The sequence below is a fragment of the Phoca vitulina genome, unplaced genomic scaffold, assembly GCF_004348235.1.
Source record: "Phoca vitulina isolate PV1807 unplaced genomic scaffold, GSC_HSeal_1.0 scaffold44, whole genome shotgun sequence".
Lineage (NCBI taxonomy): Eukaryota > Metazoa > Chordata > Mammalia > Carnivora > Phocidae > Phoca > Phoca vitulina.
In genome coordinates, this window is record NW_022589747.1 from 12,884,967 (window position 1) to 12,900,409 (window position 15,443).

General features: G+C 39.4%; 1 protein-coding gene across 1 annotated transcript in view; it reads right to left on the reverse strand.

Moving 5' to 3' along the window:
• The window catches only part of SUGCT (succinyl-CoA:glutarate-CoA transferase), a 732,205-nt gene that overhangs the window by 704,234 nt on the left and 12,528 nt on the right, over positions 1–15,443 (reverse strand). Inside the window, exons 2-3 of the mRNA XM_032430614.1 lie at positions 1,875–1,926; positions 727–800 (exon numbers count right to left, since the gene is read on the reverse strand). Of these exons, the coding sequence (XP_032286505.1) occupies positions 727–800; positions 1,875–1,926 (126 nt within the window). The remainder of the gene's footprint in view (positions 1–726; positions 801–1,874; positions 1,927–15,443) is intronic.

Consider the following 15,443-nt stretch of genomic DNA (forward strand, 5'->3'; position numbering starts at 1 on the left):
GTCTTCTCACTTATAATCTAGGAATAATAAAGCATCAGCCCGTAAGGTTATTGTGGAGATTAAGTAAATTAATGCAGGCAACGTGCCGAGACCTGCGCCTGACACTGTGATAAGCGTTACCATCACTGTTATTACATGGCGCATTTCAGTCTCTACCGGAGGCTTTCAGGTACGTGTGAAGGGCCTGGCTGAAGCCTTAGCCCTGGGAGCTTATAAAAAGTAAGAAGAAATCATTAGTTTAGGTTCAGAGGAAAATAAGCAATGGAGAAGAAAAAATAATCATTTCATTTCAAATCTCTCATCCCATATATAGATACATGGTTATTAAAAAACAACAACAACAACAACAGTTAAAAACCATATTAGTTTGGGTGGCTCAGTTGGTTAAGCGACTGCCTTCGGCTCAGGTCATGATCCTGGAGTCCCGGGATCGAGTCCCGCATCGGGCTCCCTGCTCAGCGGGGGGGTCTGCTTCTCCCTCTGACCCTCCCCCCTCTCATGCTCTATCTCATTCTCTCTCTCAAATAAATAAATAAAACCTTAAAAAAAAAAAAAAACCTGTATTAGTTTGGGGCACCAGGATGGCTCAGTCAGGAGAGCATGCGACTCTTGCTCTCAGGGCTGTGAGTTCAAGCCCCACGTTGGGTTCAGAGATTACTTAATAAAATCTTTAAAAAAGAAAAAACTGTATTAGTTTCTATGTTTTAAAGGGAGTGATAGCTTTACCTGGTCTTTCCACTTTTATAACTTCTGCTCCAAGATCTCCTAAATTCATAGTAGCAAAAGGTCCCGCCAATACTCTACAATATTAACAATGACAAATAATTACCACTTTGAAGATTTTTATATTAATTCTTAATAGCTCATTAACATAGACAAGCTCATATAATGCTAGTAAAAATTAAAACTATTAAAACTGTTCAGAGTAGCAATTTGGCCTTATGTACTAAGAGCTTTAAAAAGTATATTCCCTTGGGGCACCTGGGTGGCTTAGTCGGTTTAGCATCAAGGGATCAAGCCCTGCATCTGTGCCCTGCTCAGCTGGGAGTCTGCTCCTCCCTCTGCCCCTCCCCCATCATGCGATGCACATGCTCTCTCTCTCTCAAATAAATAAATAAAAACTTTAAAAAAAAAGTATATTCTCATTGATGCAGTAATTACACTTCCAGAATTCTATGCTAAGGAAGAAATCCTAAGATTTCCTGAGGGAAAAATTTATGTAAAAGGAAACCTAATTTATAATTGTGAAATATTGAGGGATGAGTAATTATGTGACAACTATATAATAAAGTATCATCTTACCTTTTTCTCAAATTTTGAATGACATGGAAAAATATGTAAAATATAACATTATCTTTTAAATGTGGGTAAAACTGTAATTTCATTTTTTTAAATATTTTATTTTTTATTTCAGAGAGAGAACATGAGCAGGGGAAGGGGCAGAGGGAGAAGGAGAAGCAGACTCCCCACTGAGCAGGGAGCCTGATGCAGGGCTCGATCCCAGGACCCTGAGATCATGGCCTAAGCCGAAGGCAGACGCTTAACCAACTGAGCCACCGAGGTGCCCCTAAAACTGTAATTTCAATATGGTTCTAATTTTTATTTTTATCAGCACCACGCTCTAACCAACTGAGCAAACCGGCCCGCTCACTAATTTTTATTTTTAAAAATTATATATAAATATGCAGATTGGAAAAATGCACAAATATACTAATTGTCTCTTAGAATGATGAAATTATAAAAATTTTTCTTTTTTGTTTTCTTTTCTAAAACTTTGATAAGTAAGCATTATAATCCAAAAAACAAATGAACGTTTTTTTTTTTTAAAGAAAGGAAAACTTCAATCACCAAAACACAGATAAACCAATACAAACCTTGTTAGATCCAGAATTTTTACACCTTCCAGTGGCTTCATATTGTCAGCAACTGGCAAAACACAGAAATATTTGAAGAGTATTGATTACTAATTTTCAGAAGGAAGAATGCAGAATTCTTCATATTCTATTTTAAGTAATCTGTATTACTACCAAAAATATATGTTTTCCTTCACAATATTTCTGCTTTATATGTAACACAGAAACCTTGACCTGATCCAGTTAAGTCAATCTGTAAAAATTACAACAGCTAATACCCAATTAATAAAGTCCACAGCTACACTTAAGATAGTTCGTCTAAAGATATTTGCAAATGACGTATCAGATAAAGGGCTACTATCCAAAATCTATAAAGAACTTATCAAACTCAACACCCAAAGAACAAATAATCCAATCAAGAAATGGGCAGAAGACATGAACAGACATTTCTCCAAAGAAAACATCCAAATGGCCAACAGACACGTGAAAAAGTGCCCAACATCCCTCGGCATCTGGGAAACACAAATCAAAACCTCAATGAGATACCACCTCACACCAGTCAGAATGGCTAAAATTAACAAGTCCAGAAATGACAGATGTTGGCGGGGATGTGGAGAAAGGGGAACCCTCCTACACTGTTGGTGGGAATGCAAGCTGGTGCAGCCACTCTGGAAAACAGCATGGAGGTTCCTCAAAAAGTTGAAAATAGAGCTACCCTATGACCCAGCAATTGCACTACTGGGTATTTACCCCAAAGATACAAGTGATCCAAAATGGGCACATGCACCCCAATGTTTATAGCAGCAATGTCCATAATAGCCAACCTATGGAAAGAGCCTAGATGTCCATCAACAGATGAATGGATAAAGAAGATGTGGTATATATACACAATGGAATATTATACAGACCATCAAAAAAACTGAAATCTTGCCGTCTGCAACGACGTGGATGGAACTAGAGGGTATTATGCTAACCGAAATAAGTCAATCAGAGAAAGACAATTATCATATGATCTCACGGATATGTGGAATTTGAGAAACAAGACAGAGGATCATAGGGGAAGGAAGGGGAAAAATGAAACAAGACGAAACCAGAGAGGGAGACAAATCATAAGAGACTCTTAATCTCAGAAAACAAACTGAGGGTTGCTGGAGGGGAGGGGGTTGTAGGGATGGGGTGGCTGGGTGATGGACATTGGGGAGGGTATGTGCTATGGTGAGCGCTGCGAATTGTGTAAGACTGATGAATCACAGACCTGTACTCCTGAAACCAATAATACATTATATGTTAATAAAAAAAAATTTTTTAAAAGATAGTTTGTCAAATGAAAAAAATGGTGGGGGAGGAACATATAGACTGAGCACAAAGGATTTTTAGGGCACTGTGTTAATATAGGTTGCAACAAATTATAACAAACATACCACTCTGGTGGGAGGATGCTGATAAGGGGGAATGTGTGCAGGCAAGGAATATATGGGAAGTCTCTGTACCTTCCTCTCAATTTTGCGGTAAACCTGAAACTGCTATAAAAAAAAATAGTTAGGGGCGCCTGGGTGGCTCAGTCATTGGGCCTCTGCCTTCGGCTCAGGTCATGATCCCAGGGTCCTGGGATCGAGCCCCGCATCGGGCTCCCTGCTCTGCAGGAAGCCTGCTTCTCCCACTCCCCTGCTTGTGTTCCCTCTCTCGCTGTGTCTCTCTGTCAAAAAAATAAACAGAATCTTTAAAAAAAATAAAAATAAAAATAAATAATAAAATTAAATTCTTGCCAAACGGCTTACAAAGTTTAGATCATGATGACTGATATCAAGCTGACTTTTTGGGGAAAAATGATGAACTACTGTTTCAATACATTTTTAAAATAGACTATTTTTTAGAGCAGTTTTGGATACCAGCAGTAAAATGGAGCAGAAAGTACCAAGAATTCCCATGTACCTCTTTTTCCCACAAGTGTACAACCTCCCCCACTTTGAACTTCCCTCACCAGAGTGATACATTTGTTACAACTGATGAAGATACACTGACAGGTCTCTATCACATAATTTAGAGTTCACTCTTGGTGTTGTACATTGTATGGATTTAGACAAACACATAATGACATGTGCCAAACATTATTATATACAGAATCATTTCACTGCCCTAAAAATCCTCTGTGCTCTATTCACCCCCTCCTCCCCTCAAAACTCTAGAAACCAATCCTTTTACTGTATCCACAATTTGCCTTTTCCAGAATGTCATATAGTTGGAATCATATAGTAGGTAGTCTTTTCAGATTGGCTTCTTTCACTTGGTAGTATGCATTTAAGTTTCCTCCATGGCTCGATAGATCATTTTTCAGTGCTGAATAATATTCCATTACCTTGGTATACCAGTTTATTTATCCATCCACCTACTAAAGGACACCTTGATTGCTTCCAAGGTTTGAGAGTTATGAAGAAAGCTGCTGAAATGTTGTATGCAGTCTCTGTGTGGACATAAGTTTTCAACACATTTGGGTAACTATCAAGGAGTGCCAATTACTGAATAGTGTGGTAAGAGTATGTTTAGTTTTCCGCTCCATCTTCCAAAGTAGCTGTACCATTTTGCATTCCCACGAGAAATGAATGAGAGTTCCTTGGTTCAATACATTTTTTTAAAAATCTCAATGCAGCTCCATCACCAGTGGAAGTAACAGAAGTCACACATTTACACATACACCATTATAGTCTTGAGAAGGATCACAGTGGCACAATAATTCTTAGCTAGGAGGGTCCCCAGGCCACACTGGTCTAGTAAGAAACAATCGAAGTCCATATAGTGGGTATTTTGTCCTTGAAACCAGCCAATTTATTCTTTTACAGTAAGAAACTGCTATCCCAGCAATAGGAAATATGTGAAGTCTATGGAACTGGTGCATTATTTTCTTGGAAACACACTTATGTAGGAAGCTAAATTATACGCAGAGGATAAATTGATGAGCAGAGGATCAGAAAAAAGGAAGTAACTAAAACTATGTTTAATGTGGTAAATTGTTACAGCAACGGCCTCCATGAATCACACTTCCAGATATCCATACCCTCGTATATTCTCCTTCCATGTAGACTCTGGGCGTGGACATCTGCCTTGCTTTAGCCGAGGGAACACTAGCACACTTGATGCCCGTAGAGGCTGGAAAAGAGCTTACACAGTAGAGCTTGACTTTTTGGAACACTTCCACCTTCAGATGAAGCAGAAGATGAAAGAACAAATGGAGAGAGGCTTAGCCATCCCAGTCACTGTAGCTGTCCCAGGTGAGGTCCAGACATGTGGGTGAAGCCATCTTAAAACACCCAGATCCAGCCAGGTGAGTGAGTTCAGGTGAGTCCAGCAGGACACTCACAGAACTCTGAGGAAAAATAAGGCACTGCTGTTTTAAGCCAATAAGTTTTGAAGTGGTTTGTTGTACAGCAATAGATAAACAGACATAATGGCTTATGGCAGAGCGATCCTTTCAAAATGTAAACCGTACGTCATTCCCCTCCTTGAAATCCTCTAATGGCTTTCTACCAAACTGAGAATGAACTCCAACATCTTCCCACAGCCCACAGATGCTGCTTGCTCTGGCCCTCTGCTACGTCCCCAGCCATGACCCCTATCCCTCCCTCTCATGCTTCTCCAGCTACGTTAGCTTTCTTGCAGTTCCTTGAACACACCAAGCATATTTCTGTTTTAAGGGCCTGTGGCAGAAACAGAGATGGACCACCCAGATTCCCCTTCAAAGAAAGGAATTCCTGCCCAACCTACAAGAAGCATGTTTAACTTACAACTCCAGTATTAGCTTCCTCAAGGTCCACCTCAGCTTTTCTCAGCTGAGAGTGCTCTGTTCTCAGGACAGTCCCTGGTCAAATGACCGAGCAAAGTTGGGCAGAAAGGCCTGGTCATTTCCTCCACCGAATGCAGAATGTTGTATCAGTTCTCCTTGGTGTACTGCTCTGGAACCCCCCCCACCCCCCCGCATTGGGCTGGCAAAGAATTTGACAGGTGCATGCAAGTCTGATGGCTCTTCTGCCCAATCCAATTTCCTTCCTTTCCCTTTCATAGGTGTTACTCCCCAGTAAATCCTTTGTCCTTCCAACTCTGTCTCAACATCTGATTTCTGGAGAATCCGAGATGTGACAGGACCTTTGCACTTGCTATTCTCTAGACCTGAAACTCTTTTTCCTCCACACATTTGCAAGTCTTGCTTACTTCACTCAAATTTCTGCCCAAACACCACACTCTCAGAGAAACCTTGCCTGATCATCCTATCTCAACAGCACCCCTCTGGATCTCAGTATGTTTTCGTTTTCTTTATAACACCTACCCATTACTTCACATTACATTATACGTTTATTTATTTATTGTACTACTTACTGTCTTTTCCACTAGAATGTAATTTCAATGAAGGCAGAACTTGTCTATCTTGCATCTCCCTCCAGAACAGTGGCTGGCCCACGGTAGGCACTCACTAAGAATTAGTTGAAGGGTCACACTGGGAAGGGGTGAGGGACGGAGGGAGGAACTCATATACTTAATAATTCATATGATCATTGCAATGGACTGAATGTGTCCCCCCAAAACTCATAAATTGAAATCCTAATCCCTGAAGTTATAATATTAGGAAGTGGGACCTTTGGGAGGTAAATAGGTCTTGAGGGTGGAACCATCATAAATGGAATTAGTACCCTTATATAATGAGCCCCAGAGAACTTCCTTGCCCCCTTTCTGCCATGTGAGGACACAGCAGGAAGTCAGCAGTCCTCAACCCAGAAGAGGACCTCACCAGAATCCAACCATGTTGGCACTGTGATCTCACATTTCTAGCCTCCAGAACCATGAGAAACAAATTTCTGTTGTATGTAAGTCTGTGATATTCTATTTTAGCAGCCCAAACTTATTAAGATCATTAAAAGAGACCAGAATCTTCAAAGTCAGGTAGCTGATTTTTCTCTAACCTGGACAGAGCTTGAATAGGGAAAAGACACAGTAAGGGGCACCTGGGTGGCTCATCGGTTAAGCGTCCAACTCTTGATTTCGGCTCAGCTCATGACCTTGGGGTGGTGAGATCGAGCCCCAAGTCAGGCTCTGCGCTCAGCAGGAAGTATGCTTGAGATTCTCTCTCTCTCTCCCCCTCTGCCCTCCCCCTGCTCTCAGGTTCTCTCTCACTCTTTCTCAAATAAATAAGTAAATCTTTAAAAAAAAAGGCGGGGGGGAAGAAAGAAAGAAAAGACAAAGAATTCAATGGGCATTTGGAGGTACAGGTTAAGCTTAGCAGCTGGAATGGAAAGGAAAATCAGACCGAGAAGGAGAGGAAGCTGAGGGAAAATGGCAGGAGAAAAACTACCAGGGAAGAATTTCCATTAACAAGACAGCTAACAAAACTTTTTTTTAATATATTACAAATAGAATTAGATTTTAGGTTATATGTGGTACCTCTCCAAAATTACCAAATTAATTCAGTAAAGCTTGGTACAAACCCAAGTACCTGTCTGAGTGGTTCTTGGGAAAATTTTTAAAAAGAGGGTGAGTTGGAGCTGGGGCAGAGTGAGTAGAACAGGTACACGAGGTAGGACATGAGTGAAAGCTCCCATTAAACAACCTTTGTCCCTACTATGTGCTAATCATTCTATGAAGATACAGTGTGAGAGGTATCACATCCCTTCCTCCTCAAGTATCCCATGATCTACAGGGGAAAACTGAAACATACAAGGACTATAATGATTAAGCGCACTACCCCTAGGTTCAAATTGTTACTCTATTTACTAACTTGTGACCCTGTTCTATTTTGATTTCCCCATCTGTAAAACAGGGATAATACTGGGACCTATCTCATAAGGATATTAAAAAATTAAATGAAACATCGCCTTATAAGCATTTAGCCACGGTGCTCAATAAATGTCAGCTACTGTCAGTATCATTTCTACCTTCTCCCCAAACTTGCTCCTGTGTTCCTTAACTCAGTGAATGGCACTCCTACCCACTTGGTTACCGAAGTCAAAACCCAAACAAAATCCTTGAACCCTCTCTCTTTTTGCACCCCTTAAATTTAATAAAGAACCACTTAGTGCATATTCTGTCTCAAAAATATCTCTTGACTGGCTTCTCTTCTCTCATCCCCACTGCCACCACTGTAGCTCAGGTCACCGTCAACTCTCTCCTGAGTTACTCTAACAACCTACTAACTCTTCTGCCGGGCTTCAATCTTGGCTCTCTTCAAAACAACCTCCATAGAGGCGCCTGGGTAGCTCAGTCGGTTAAGCATACAACTCTTGATCTCAGCTCAGGTTTTGATCTCAGGGTCATGAGTTCAAACTCCTTGTTGGACTCCACACTGGGCGTGGAGCCTACATTAAAAAAAAAAAGAAAAAGAAGAAAAGAAAAAGAAAAAGCACCCTCCATAATGCTGCCAGAATTATTTTTCAAAATGTAAATCGGCCCAATCTTTTCAACCATATCTGTTTCTCATTCTTCCGTTCCCTATCTCAGTTAATGGCATCATCAACCACTCTAAGATAGAATTTAGGGATCTTCCCAGACATGTCTTCTTCTTCACTCCCCACATTCAATCAGCCATCAATTTTCTGTTAAATCTGCTCTATTCTTCCCCAGGTCCCTGGTACTGCCTCCGCTCAGGCCTTCATCATTTCTTGTCCCAACTGCCTGCAAAAGCTTCTTAACCTATTTCTGCCTAACCTCTGTCCCCACCAATTCATTCTCAACACTGCTTCCAGAGTAATCTTCCAAAATGAAGAACCCATTATGCCACTTTCTTGTTCATTCACACATTTACTCGTGGTCCTTTCCCTCATGAAGCTTACAGTCTATTGTTCCTCCTAAAACTGCAAACGAGGCTATTGTTCATAGTTTCACTCCTGTCCACCTTTTCAATTTCAATCTGCAAAAAAAGAAATGTCTTACTAGCCATACTTCTTTCAAATCTCTCACACTTCTAGGACACTGTATGTGTTCTTTCCTCTGACTGTAATAATCCTCCACCCTGTCTCACCTAGACAAGTCCTTCCATCTTTCATAAGTCAACATCCTTAGAAGGTATTCCTGCTCACCACAGCATCCTGAGCAAGTCTCTGTCAATAGCATTCTTCTGAATTATGACTTACTAGTTAGTCTTGACCAGATGATAAACTCTTGAGAAAATAGACTTTCATTCTGTATTTCCAATATCAAATACTAGCACTTGATATGTAGTAAGAACTCAATAAATGTTTGTGGATGGAAAGAAAGGACGGAAAGGAGGAAAAAAATGTCCTCACATTTTGCCACAATGTATTAATAGATTGCTATAATGGAACAACGTAAAAAATATCATGTAGGCCCACTGCAGCAATTACAAGTAGGGCTTCTTGGTGCCCACGATGGGTGCTGCAGGGTTTTATAACCTAATCTCAGAAGAGACATGTTATCACTTCTGCCATATGCTATCAGTCACACAGGCCAACTGGTGCACAGTTAGGGGGTGCTCACACAGGATGTATGAAGAGGCAAGGATCACTGTAGCCATTCTAGAAACTGGGTAATACACTCGAAGTGGTTTCGATTTGTATTTCCATGATGACAAGTGATGTTGAGCACATTTTCATATGCTTATTGGCCATTATCATGTCTTTTTTACTAAACATCTGCTTCAAACTTTTGCCCATTTTTAATTCAGTTCCCTTAATGAGTGTACACAACATTGCTTCAAGCACCCTTACCATCCTCGTCATTTAACACACTGCAACATAAACATCAAGCTGACGGAGAGGGGCTGTTGGTTTTGTCCCCTATAAAATCAAGTTGGGGCTTAGTCGTTAAGTGTCTGCCTTCGGCTCAGGTCATGATCCCAGGGTCCTGGGATCGAGCCCCGCATCGGGCTCCCTGCTCAGCGGAAGCCTGCTTCTCCCTCTCGCACTCCCCCTGCTTGTGTTCCCTCTCTCGCTGTGTCTCTCTCTGTCAAATAAATAAAATCTTTAAAAAAAAAAGAAAGAAAGAAACTACCATTACGATTCCATCAATACGACATTCTGGAAAAGACAAATGATAAAGATAGAAAACAGATAAGAGTTGGGAGAAACTGGGGATGAAGAGAGGGAATGACTGCAAATTTTGAGGGGTAAGGGAAGTGTTCTATGCCTTAATTATGGTGATGGTTACATGACTCCATACATTTGTCCAAACTCACAGAACTAAATACCAAAAAGAATTTTACTGTATGCAAATTTTACCTCCATAAAAAATTATCAATATTATCAGAAATACGAAGAACTTGCACCTATAAAACAGAAAAAGATACTTGTAAAAAAATATTTAGAGAATAAAAGTATGATCTTGGAACTTTAAAAAAAGATACAAGAATGAAAATGTAAGAGAAAGGCAGAAAAATAAAAATAAGATGGGACACCTGGGTGGCTCATTCAGTTAAGCAGCAGACTCTTGATTTCGGCTCAGGTCATGATCTCAGGGTCCTGGGTTTGAGACCTGCTTCAGGCTCCACGCTCAGCAGGGAGTCTGCTTGAGGATTCTCTCTCCCTCTCCTTCTGCCCCTCTCCCTGCTCACTCTTTCTCTCTCTCTCTCAAATACATAAATCTTAATAAAAAAGATAAAGATAAGAGAATCACCCAGACAGGACAAAAAGAAATAATAAAAGTGAAAAATGAAGAAGAGGGAGGAAAAATAAAGGATCAGCCTAGGAATTCTGATAATACAGGTTTCTCAAAGAGTGAACAGCAAAAACAGAAGAGAGAACATTAATAAACAAATAATTCAGAAAAAGTTCACAGAACTGAGTTAATTTCCAGATTGAAAGGGCCCTCTGCATGCCCTGCACAGATTTTAAAAAGGTACACACCACTTTGAAAAGATATATGCACCCTTATATTTACTGCAGCGTTATTTAAAATAGCCAAGATATGGAAGCAACCCAAGTGTCCATCAAGAGATGATTGAAGAAGACATGATGCACAGACACACACACATACACACAATGGAATATTACTCAGCCTTAAAAAAAAAGATGCAGTAATGCCTTTTGCAACAACATGGATAAACCTACAGGGTATTATGCTACGTGAAATCAGACAGAAAGACAAATAACATGTGAAATCTAAAAAACAAAAAAAAAAAAATGAATAAACAAACCAAAAGCAGAATCAGACCTGTAAAAACAAATTGATGGTTGCCAGAGGGGAGAGGGGTAGGAGGATAGGCAAAATGGGTAAAGGGGAGCTGGAGATACAGGCTTCCAGTTACGGAGTGAATAATAAGTCATGGAAATAAAAGGCATAGCATAGGGAATACAGTCAACAATACTGTAATAGCATTGGGTGGTGACAGATGGTAGTTAAACCTGTGATGAGCATAGCATCAATGTACAGATTTGTCAAATCACTATATTGTATATCTGAAACTAATGTAACATTTTATGTCAACTATACTAAAATTTAAAAAATTAACTAATTTAATTAAATTAATAAAAATAAAAAGACACACACCAAGAATGAATATTCATGGGAATGAAAGGTACAGCATAGGAAATATGGTAAATGGTGTTCTAATAGCATTGTATGGTGACAGATAATAGCTACACTGTGGTGAATATAGCATAAAATACAGAGTTGTCCCACCATGATATTATACACCTGAAACTAATGTAACATTGTGTTTCAACTATACTTCAATAAAAAAATAAAAAATAAAAAAATGACAAAGTGCTAGAAATTTAAAAAACTCAAAAACTATATTAAAAGGCACACATATGGGGCACCTGGGTGGCTCAATCGTTAAGCGTCTGCCTTCGGCTCAGGTCATGATCCCGGAGTCCTGGGATCGAGCCCCGCATCGGGCTCCCTGCTCAGTGGGAAGCCTGCTTCTCCCTCTCCCACTCCCCCTGCTTGTGTTCCCTCTCTCGCTGTGTCTCTCTCTGTTAAATAAAATCTAAAAAAAACTTTAAAAAAAGACACACATAAAGATGCATCAGTGTAAGAATTTGGAACATTAAGATTTTTTTCTCTGCCAAAATCAGATCTAAAAACTTTCTAGGGAGAAAAAAGCATATATAAGGGATTGGCTAGCAGAATGTCACTGAACTTCTCAATAGTACTGGAAAATAAAACTTAAAAATGGAACAAAAACCTTAAAATTTTGAGACGAAAATTTATTTCTCTTTTATTTTTTTCCTAATTTATTTATTTATTTATTTATTTATTTATTATTATTTCTCTTTTAAATTCTAAACCCAGTCAAGCTCTGAGTCTTGTGTGAGGGTAGAAAAAGAACATTTTCAATCATGCAAATTTTCAAAAACTTTACCTTCCCATTCTTTCTTGGGAAAATTATTTCTAGAGGATATGCTCCACCAAAAACAGAACAAGAAATAAGAAGATATGGGGTCAGAAAATGGTGGATCTAAAGGAGGAGAAAGATGAAAGGAATCCTCGGGATGACAGTAAAGAAAATACTAACACAATGGCTGAAATATTTACCCTTATGGTACAGTTGGGAATGAACTAAGGAGAGATATTGAGAAAGTAAATAAAGAAGCCAGACAAATATTAACACAAGGGAAAACAAAAAGGTATATATGAGCAGCAATGAAATAAAAATATGAATAATTGTATAATCATAACAATATAAATATTGAATATTTGTCTAGCAAAATTTATTATTTGGTAAGATGGAAAGTATATGTGTAATTGTTGGAAAGGTGGTGAAAGAAAGCTAGTCTTTATCACTACAGATAATGCCTAAAAACAAAATCAAGAAGTAGCATTATAATCATGTTAGTTAGAGATCTGGAGGTAAAAACTAAAAGAAACAGCTAAAAGAACTGAAATTCGTTGTCCCTAGGAAAAGGAAAGGGGCAGAGAGACATAAGAGGCTACTGTTTTTCATAATTAACCTTACAGATCTGAAGTATATGTAAAACCTTGATTTTCAAAAATTAAAAAATAAATAAGTTATGTTAAATTCATGAGCAACAGGTGAAGTATCATTTTGCTGTGCTGCCCCCTGCAATGTTGTTGCTTTTTTTAAAGATTTTATTTATTTGTCAAAGAGAGAGAACACACGCATGAGCAGGGGGAGGGGCAGGCAGAGGGAGAAGCAGGCTCTCTGCTGAGCAGGAAGCCTGATGTGGGACTCAATCCCAAGACCCTGGGATCATGACCTGAGCCAAAGGCAGACGCTTAACCGACTGAGCCACCCAGGCATCCCCCCTGCAATGTTTTGATAAGTATTGTCACTCTGAAGCTTTCCCTGATTCATTATTTGCACACACTGCAGCAGCTTCAAAGGGAAATTACAGTTTATTCTCATTATTCGCAGATTCTATATTTGAGAATTCAACTACTCGCTAACTCCAAGATCAATACTGCAGTGCTTCTGCAGTCATTCCAGGACGTGCACAGAATGCAGAAAAATTTCAGTCCCTTGATACACATGTTCCCAGCCGAAGTCAACGTAGGCAACGCACTGGCCTTCTTGTTTCAGGTCTCATACTGTAAACAAGTGTCCTTTATGTGGTGTATTTTAAAGTATCACATTTTCACATGTCTGTGCTTTTCTTGGTGATTTCACCATTTAACATGGCCCCTAAGAGTAGTGGCTGAAGTGCTGTCTGGTGTTCCTAAGTGCAAGAAGACTATGACGAGCCTTTTTTTTTTTAAGGTTTTGCTTATTCATTTGAGAGAGAGACAGTACAAGCAGGTGCAGGGGCAGAGACAGAGGGAAAAGCAGGCTCCCTGCTGAGCAGGGAGCCAGACACCCATCTCCATCCCCGGACCCCGGGATCATGACCTGAGCTGAAGGCAGACGCTTAACCCACTGAGCCACCCAGGAGCCCCCATGATGAGCCTTACAGAGAAAATATATGTTAGCTGAGCTTTGTTCAGCCATGACTATTACTATAGAAGTTATAATGCTATGGCCCTGAGTTCAAAGTTAATGAAACAATATATATTAAATAAGGTGACTTTAAACAGAAACACAACTTAACATTATGTGTATTAATCAGTGGTCAAAAATGTGTGACCAAAGACTTGCAGGAACTTAATCCTCTATTTCCCCTAGAAGCAATGGTTCAGTATTCACTAATTAGGTGTTCAGTTTATAGAACATAACTACCTCTAATAACAAGAATTAACTGTATAAAAGAGCCAAGAGAAAGATCAGTGCTAACTCAGTGAGGAAGCCCTTGACCAGCCTTGGGAAGCTTTGAAACAAAATTGAATACCATCATCAAACAGGAAGGGTTTGGCCATAGGGGAAGGAAAAGTAAAGAAGGTTTGATAAATTGATTCTAAAATTCATCTTGATGAGTATATAATCAAGAATAGCCCAGAAAATAATTTTTGTGGAGGGAAGAATATTTAGCCTATGAAGTTTAAAAAAAGTATAATTTTTAAAATATATTAACATATGAACAAATGGAGAGAGAAACAGCCATACATAGAAATGAAAAATTGTTATATAATGAAGAGAAAATCTCAAATCAGTGGGAAAATGATAAATTATTTAAGAAAGAGTATTGGGAAAACTGACTATTCATATAGAAAAAGAGGAAACGTGATCTACACATGATCCTATTAAGTTCTAAGATCTAAATACAAATGAAGGGGCGCCTGGGTGGCTCAGTCGTTAAGCATCTGCCTTCAGCTCAGGTCATGATCCCAGGGTGCTGGGATCGAGCCCCGCATCGGGCTCCCTGCTCGGCAGGAAGCCTGCTTCTCCCTCTCCCATTCCCCCTGCTTGTGTTCTCTCTCTCTCTCTCTGTCAAATAAATAAATAAAATCTTTTTAAAAATAAATAAATAAATAAATACAAATGAAATTTAAAGTAAATGAAACCATTAAAACACTAGAAAAAGATGAAAGAAATATGTTACAGTTTTGGTTGAGGAAAGCTCTTCTCTACCCAAAAAAAAATCTGAAATTAAATCATCAAAGTTGATAGCTCTGATACATAAAATTTTAAACTCAGTACAATGAAAGATACCATGATTAAACTTAAAAGATTAATAACAGACTGGAAGGATAGAAACATTTGCAATAAAAATAAAAAACAAAAGGTTTCTACAACATATAAAATACTATTAGAAATCAGTAAGAAAGAGGGGCGCCTGGGTGGCTCAGTCAGTTAAATGTCTGCCTTCAGCTCAGGTCATGATCCCAGGGTCCTGGGATAGAGTCCCGCATCAGGCTCCTTGTTCAGCAGGGAGCGCCTACTTCTTCTTCCTCTGCCTGCCCCACTCCCCCTGCTTGTGCGCTCGCTCTCCCACTCTCTTTCTGACAAATAAATAAAATCTTGAAAAAAAAAAAGATTGGGGTGCCTGGGTGGCTCAGTCGTTAAGCGTCTGCCTTCGGCTCAGGTCATGATCCCAGGGCTCTGGGATCCAGCCCGAAGTCGGGCTTCCTGCTTCATGGGAAGCCTGCTTCTCCCTCTCCCACTCCCCCTGCTTGTGTTCCCTCTCTCGCTGTGTCTCTCTCTGTCAAATAAATAAATAAAATCTTAAAAAAAAAAACTTATATTAAAAAAATCAGTAAGAAAGAAAAAAAGCCCAATGGAAAAATAGGAAACATATATATAACAGTCAATTCATAGAC